Raw genomic sequence first — 7,801 nt, 5'->3', positions numbered from 1 at the left:
CTAAGGTGCGACTCACATAATTGTCCTAATTTTAAGATTGATGGGGATCATGAAGCATTTCTTTACATTGTTGTCAGGTTCTAATAAATGCCTAAAGTGTATAGGACTGTATGTGATTTTAGAATGTGACTTTATAAAGAAGGTGGAGATCCCAACTCCCTCTATCATGTCTCTCTATATATATATGTCTGAGTGTGTGTTTTAGTGCTCTGGGAAGTGTCCTGACAGAGAACCTAGGCAGGACAAAGCAGCCTTGATCTGAGTGAGCTAACTGGCACCATGAAAATATCAGGTGTCTTTCTGCTCCTCTCTCTGGCTCTTTTCTGCTTTTTCTCAGGTGAGTTTTTTTCTTTAAAATTGAAATCCAATATTTATGCTGAGCTGCAAATGACAAGTGTATTTGCCCACCATATTTCAAAATTCTAATAATTTTAATATAAAAGACCAATTCTGAGAGATTATCATAATTATGATAATGATTTTGATGATGAATATGGTGATAATGATAAAAATAACTTATTTATTGAGCATATACTATATTCTAGGCATGTACTAAGGGCTTTTACCCATTATCTCTGATACACATAGCAAGGCATTCCTATCTATATTCTACACATAAGAAAACCGTGGCACAAAGAAGTTAAGAAAATTGCTAAAGGACTTGCAACTAGTAAGTAGAATTTGGGATTTGACCAGATCTTCTAGACATCACAGTTTATGTTTGTTTCACAGAAGTAGTCTGGGGAATGGCTAATTGTTTTAAGTATTAGTTTTGCCTTCTAAGACAAAGGAAAGCTTTCCTGTTCTCATTATTCTTATATAGTAATTGGAAATTAAATAATTAAAATTTAAACAAGGGGAAAAGGAAACTCAATGAGAGAATCCTTGAGAAAAAAAGTTATTAAAACTTAGAATGCTAAAACATATATACTGCTGGTAAAATAAACAATTCTTCAAGTAAGGGGATATCTTTGCTCGCTTTAATGAGCAATTGTCATATAGTCTATCAATTCTGATTGTTTAAAGGACAATTGTACTTTAAGTTGATGTTTTTCATCACAGGGTCATTTGAATGAACAGGGCCACTGAAACTCTTTCTTTCCTTCTTTATTTTCCTACTCTATGCCATTGTAGTGAATGAAGCACATGCTAGAGTCTCTAGACCAAAGATTCTTCCACTAATGGTTGTACCAACTGGAGAATGGCTCAGCTCTCTGAGACATTCTCTCATTTGTAGAATGCTAAAAATGAGACTGAGTCTTGGGAACTTTCATGTCTGGTCTATCATTTTTCTGTGAAAAAAACAAACAAACAAACAAATTTTGTAGCTGAGATTTTAAATGCCTGAACATGTAAAAAAACAACAGTTTTTCAATGAGATTGCACATCTAGAAAAATTATTGTTCAATGGAAACTGGCCATATTTACATGAACAGATACATTTAGAAATAAGAGAAGAATTGGATAATGGATTCCTGTGATATTATGGGGTAAGTTTGACTACTAAGACTAAACAACATAAATGAATGAGTGGGTCTATGAATTGCTGAGATGGCATAAAAAATAGATGTGACCATATTAAAATTTACCTGCTAAGATACTCTCAGAAATTAATTTATGTCCTCTTATAGTTTCTCTTTACAAAGATGAACTGATCATTAAATTGGATCTGGTTGACTAATATACTTAATTTACCAAAACATAGCCCTTAGTAGGTGTGCTGGTATTTGAGAAGGCATTATGCCTAAGAGCTTTAATGTTGAGACTAAGAGGAATAAGTTTCAGTCCTGGCATTTCCATTTTATAGCTGTGTGACATTTCTGAGTCTCATTTTTTTATCTGTAAAATATGGATACAAAAAGAATATCTCTACATAGGGCATTAAATGAGAAAATGTATGTAAAGTGCTTAAAGTAATAAGTAGAATATAGTAAGTGTTCAACAAATATCTATTAGTATAGCCATTAATAAATTTTAATAATGAGACTATTAGACTGAACTCAGCCATTGTTGATATTAATCCTCCTTCTGCTTTGATATTTCCTAGATATAAGACATTGAGCAAAATCTCTTCTGATTAAAGATTTGTACAGTGAAGACTTAGCCGAGAACTGTAATAATGAGATTTCCTTGGTCATAAGAATCACTTGGAGCGGTTACAGAAATATAGACTTCCAGGTCCCACTTGGTCTTATATAATGGAATTTTCAGGTGATCGTCATAAAAAATCTGTATTTTTAATAACCAGCCACACTGCCACTATGAGGTTGGTAATCACTACAGCAGATGATCATGAACTTTCTTTCCAATTTAAAAGCCTTATTTTTCCTCTCCTCATCTCTATTAATAGAGGATGTAGTTTAAGGTATTTCCAGTTGTCTTCCCCAAAGTGCTGACCAGCACTGGAGAAGGATTACATTTATTTATACACTTTCTGTCATCAAGGTGGCTTTGGGCTTAACTTGAGAGGTGTCACTGTCATTAGGAGTTCCATAGAAATGATCAGGTTTCAGCTCATACCAGGATTAAACCTAAGACTTCTATTATTTCAGTATTTTAAACTACCAAGCTAATTAGCCACAACTTAAAATTACAGGCGTAATCATAAAGATGAAGAGAAAGAGAGAATCGACTGTATTTATAGGGTTTTTTTTCTATTTTAGGAATTTAGAGAGATGTAGGAAGAGAAATGAGTCATAGAACTGAGACTGAGTTTGTCTTTGCCAAACTCAGTCTCAGTTCTTGTCTTTGGGTCAAGTCTTTAAAACCCAGTATAGAGGGCAGAAAAGCAAGAACAAAAAACAATGATAGTCCCTTCTCGAAATGCCTGTAACAAAGGCTTTAGGGAAAGAATGCACTGAACCTCAGAATGTCAAAGTTAGAGGAGACTTTACAGCCCAACTTCTTCAGAGATGATAAGATTATTCCCACAGTAAAGTAGTGAGTTGGCCAGGTCTGTAACATGAATCCCCAGATCCTTAAACTATTTTTTCTCATCACACTCCAACCTCTAAGAAATATGACCTCATCATGGTCCATCCCCTTTCATTACTTCCAAGGTTCTACTGCTCCCTAAGAGGTGCACAGGTATAAAAAATAAAACAACCGTGCCTTGACTTGCTAAGACGACCAAGAACCAAGAACAAGTATCATTCCAGTCTTGAAGATTTCCTAATTTTACAAATCCCACTTTTTGTACATAGAAAAAGTACAGTGTTTGAATTTTTTTTTTAATTTAATTTTGTTTATTTTTTTTGCAGGTGTCTTCAGTCAAGGAGAACAGGTCAGTGCATTATTTATTCTTCAGACCTGAGTGATGCTTGGTTGGTATTCCCTGGCCAAAGAGAGGTTTGTCTATGAGTAAAAGAGCAAAAACAATGAACAAGCAGGCCAAATGCAGAAATCAATGAAAGTAATTAATTTTCTAACTACAATCTCTCTATACCATTTGCAGTTTAAAAGAGCCTAAACACCCATTCTCAGATTTTGTTAAAGTAAAATGAATATAAATAAAAATAGGATGAATCATGCTCTATCACTGCTTTCAACGTGTAATCTTGGGCAAGTTACTTGGGTTTCCTGAATTGCAACTTCCACAGCTATGAAAAAGGGGGTTATATTATTCACCTCATAGAACTATAGTCAGATTTAAGTTCCACAAACTGTGTGGAAGCGTTTGGGAACTATAAAAGGATTTGTTATTGATTAATAATTAACAATTTCTGGACAGAGGTTATTACTTCCTTTGTAGAAATAAAGTAACGAAGGGAAGATAAAAATGTTGTTTACTCTTCTGTATTGGGTATACATAAACTGGTTCACTCAAATTTAAATACAGCTTGGGTAGAAAATTGGAACGAGAACAAATTATCTTTATTGTCTAAGCTATGTCTATGTTAAAGTTCAAAACATACAAACAAGGAAAGAACATAAACCAACACATTTTGTATCCAATTAGGTAGTAAAATATAAGACCATCACTATACATAGATTGAAAAGATATAGAATTTAATCACAATTTTCCCTTAACACACAAGGGACACCCTTCCCTTCCTTAGTATTTGATTTCCACATTTCTGATGTTTCATAGATTTTTAGTGTTTTCTAAAGTTCATTTGAAATCTACTTTTTACGGATTCTATTCCTTTAGATGGGCCTAAACTTTATAGTCAGCTTGCTTTATAATCACTGGGGATGCTTATTAAATGTGCAGATTCCCATCATCATGCCAGACTTACTAAATAGCAATCACACAGGCAGGAGGTTTTGAATCTGTGTTCTAAATAATTATTCGGCACTGGGGAGCACTAACTATCAAGTGCTCAAATATTTAGAAACAATGTAGATGAGTTTTAATTTGAATAGTTTTAATTTGGCTGTGTGATCTGAAGGATGCCTCCTCCCTTCTTGTTGCTTTTGTTTCCACATCTCTAAAATAACGTTCTAGAGTCAACGGTCTAGTATTAAACGAGTGTTAAATGATAAAGCCCTCTGGTCTTAGGTATCTAAATCAGTATAAACCAAGCCTGCCTTGCCAAGACTGCTGTCTTTTTTCCACTTAAATAGAAAGGTCAGGGAAGGCGCCACCTTTCAGATGGCATCAAGGCTACTATTTCTCTTCTCCATGGCTGGAAGGACACGGGCAGTCCCAATGCCAGGAGGACGAATTTGAAACTAACCTCAAGAGTATGCCTGCTCAAATCTGATCTTGCTAAGAAAAAAAGAAAAGAGATTTCCTCAAAACTCCAGTAACCTGTCTCATGCCAAGAAGTCTTCCCGTGAGGAAGCATCAATGGTAGATGTCTAAAGTACAGACTTGCAACAAAATACATTTAGAATCACTCGCTACATTGTCTTTATCTTATTTTTTACTAGGCTGTGTATTTGGGAACTATATCCCTAAAGAGCTATTTAAATGAATATTCCAGATTGAAATTAACATAATAAACCTCTCAGAAACAATGACTGGCAACATTTTCTGTCACAATAATTTTTGCAATATCTAATTTTATTTTCATTTGTATTTTAAGGTAAAGATATGGTGATTTTTAGTACAGTTAGTAAAATAATGCTCCTTCATTGGAACATGTTTTGGGCTGTTCATCTCTATTCATTAGCTTGGATTTACTTATAACTAATATACTGACAAAATATCTAAGTACAATTTGGAGATGTTAACCAGTATCCACAACTTAACTACAGAGAGGAAAATTGATTCCCCAGAAAGAGGACCTAAGTTAACTCAAGTTTACCAACAGAAGTAAAGCCATGCAGTTAATATCTCAGGACCCTTGACTCCTTATTAAATGAGCCTCCATGGCCCCACACTACCTCTAACCAGCAACAGAAAGCCATTGTGTGATGCATGTCAAAGTGCTTCGGGCAGTACAATTTTCTGAACAAATATATAATAGTGCTTCCTATGCTCCCTTCTTAAACACAGAAGTAATATAATGAAAACAGCAGTTTAAAGTAAAATAACTTGTCTCCATGTGTAAGAGGAATTTTGAGACTTGCAGGTAATGGAAGCAGAGAGAGCAGAATTTACTGCATTGGTTCAGGTAAGAAATCTTGAGAGTGAGCATAGGTAGTACATTTGAAATTGGTGAAGAAGACTTGAAATTTAAAAGAATACACAAAATGCAACACTTGCAAAGAGAAAGAAATGTCAGTGTTTTAATCTGAGGGTAGGTAGAGGAATCTGATGAATGGTACTAATATGTAAAAAGGAAAAATTAGAACATAAAACTAGTTTGAAGAAAAAAATAGTTATATTTTGGACATAAATGAATATTAAATATGAATCAAAATGTTGACTAAAAAAGCATCCTGTATATTTCTGACAATTAGAGATTAAAGTTTGAGATTCTGATGAAGACTCAAGAAGAAAAAGTCTAGGACTCATTAGTGTCATCAAAGAGGCAATCAAGTATATAACATTTTTTTGAAAATGACCATAATGAATACTCAGGAGGAAAGTAAAAAGGATAATCAAAGGGATAGAGAAAAAAATCGTTGGAGAGCCAGCATATTGTCATATTACAAAAGTCAAAAAAAGTTTCCAAAGGAGTAAAGAGATCATGAATGTTTTATAACTGGCCAACGGAGGTATCCTGAAAGGTGTCATTTTTGGACACCTTTCAGGTTTCGGTAGTGTGGAAGGGGTATGAAAATAGGAAAAGTAGAAGCCAAGTAAAGGACAGTTTAAGAAAACTGGCATGAAAAAAGAAAGCAGGTGGTGTAACCACATAGATAGTATTTTTTAGTAAAGGGAAGAAGAAATGAAGTCCTATACCCTAGTGGTATGTGTATGAATGTATGTAAGTTTGCAAATTTTCGTTTGGTTTATTTGGAGAACTAAAATGCTAGACTAAAATATCAATACTCCTGACTTTTTAGTTAAATTAACTAAATGACCATATAAGTTCATTTTCCAGCTTAGTTAAATGATTTTGTAGTCACCCTGAGCAAAGATGACTAATCTGGGCATAAAAGTATCACTGTATTCCAGAATATTTTTGAAAGTACAGTTCTTTAAAGAACCACAAGGGGTCAGGCTGATACTAAACATTGGCATCCAAGTTTCTAGTAGTCTCTGGAAGCTGGACTGAGGAAATTAAGTAGAGGCTCTTTTTAAATCCAACACCAATGTAAAAACCACTAAAACAAAACAAACAAACAAAAACCTAACTAAAATAGGGTAAGAAATAATGGTCTCCAAAAATTCAAGAATGTGATACAATTTACATTGTTAGTGTTTATAATAGCAATCTTCCACATGATACTTGAAATTGTACAGTGTTTTCAAAGGACTTATGGTTACAACAACCCTAAGATATAGACATTTCCAGCCCGCAGTTAAAGACGAAGAAATTTAAACTCAGCAGTTTGCGCAAAGTAATGCAGGTAATAAGCGGGAGAATCAAAATTTAAATCCTAGTCAGTCTAATTCCATCTACAGGACAATCCCCTAACATTACACAGCACTGGGGCCTTTTAAATAGATGCAGGGAGATTTCAGCTCTCCTAGGACTCCTACATGTCGCATGGAAGAAACCAAAGGACAGATTATCCTATCGCCCTTGGTCTAAACTCCCTTTAATGTCCCCCAAGGAACTAGTTGTTTGGATTCTATTTAAAGGAGAACAAAATAAAAATATAAAAGAGAGGAGGAAATTTAGGCAGAGGAAAAACATGACATTTAGAAATCTTAGCCGACTTTTCAGGTTGTGAGAGCTGTGTTTTCTTTCTAGTCTCAACTCTGAAATTCCCCTCCCTCGCTCTCTGCCTCACAGAAAGGATTTCTGGCTGACTGTGCAGTCATTTTTCACCTTTCCCAACATCTGGAGCTCTCGGAGAGTGACCCCTTTCTGTCCTCAGTCACCACGCTAAAATTTCTCACACGGAGAGGGAAGAGGGGCCTCTAGATATAAAAGAAAGAAGCATTTGGGCAGTAGTTATGTCTCCCATCCAATTGCTAAGAACTAAGCGCTTAGCTTTATTCAAGCCACTTCACTGAAAGAAGTCACTGCTAAATCTTGTATTATCAAAGTCGGAAGGGGCCTTCGAGGCCGTCTAGTCCAACGGTACTTAACATTTTGTATGAGCTACAGACACCTTCCAAGATGTGGTAAGAGCTACTAGAGCAGGTCTACAATAAGAAGCTTATTTTCTGCACACTTAGTCAAAGACTATTGCAAATATCCCACACTGGCTTTTTATGTCTTATATGACGACATTCGATCCTTATAACAACCCTGGGAATGAAGCATGACAACAATTGTTTTTTAAAAGTTTTGGT

The 7,801-nt window shown here is 35.0% G+C and overlaps 1 protein-coding gene across 1 annotated transcript in view; it reads left to right on the top strand.

Moving 5' to 3' along the window:
• Window positions 1-279: 279 nt before the first annotated feature.
• LOC105308125 (serine protease inhibitor Kazal-type 6) overlaps window positions 280-7,801 on the top strand; it is a 14,603-nt gene continuing 7,081 nt past the window's right edge. Inside the window, exons 1-2 of the mRNA XM_023525344.1 lie at window positions 280-337; window positions 3,261-3,283. Of these exons, the coding sequence (XP_023381112.1) occupies window positions 280-337; window positions 3,261-3,283 (81 nt within the window). The remainder of the gene's footprint in view (window positions 338-3,260; window positions 3,284-7,801) is intronic.

This window comes from Pteropus vampyrus, unplaced genomic scaffold (assembly GCF_000151845.1).
Source record: "Pteropus vampyrus isolate Shadow unplaced genomic scaffold, Pvam_2.0 Scaffold552, whole genome shotgun sequence".
In the NCBI taxonomy this organism is placed as follows: Eukaryota; Metazoa; Chordata; class Mammalia; order Chiroptera; family Pteropodidae; genus Pteropus; species Pteropus vampyrus.
This window is presented reverse-complemented; position numbering and strand designations above follow the sequence as displayed.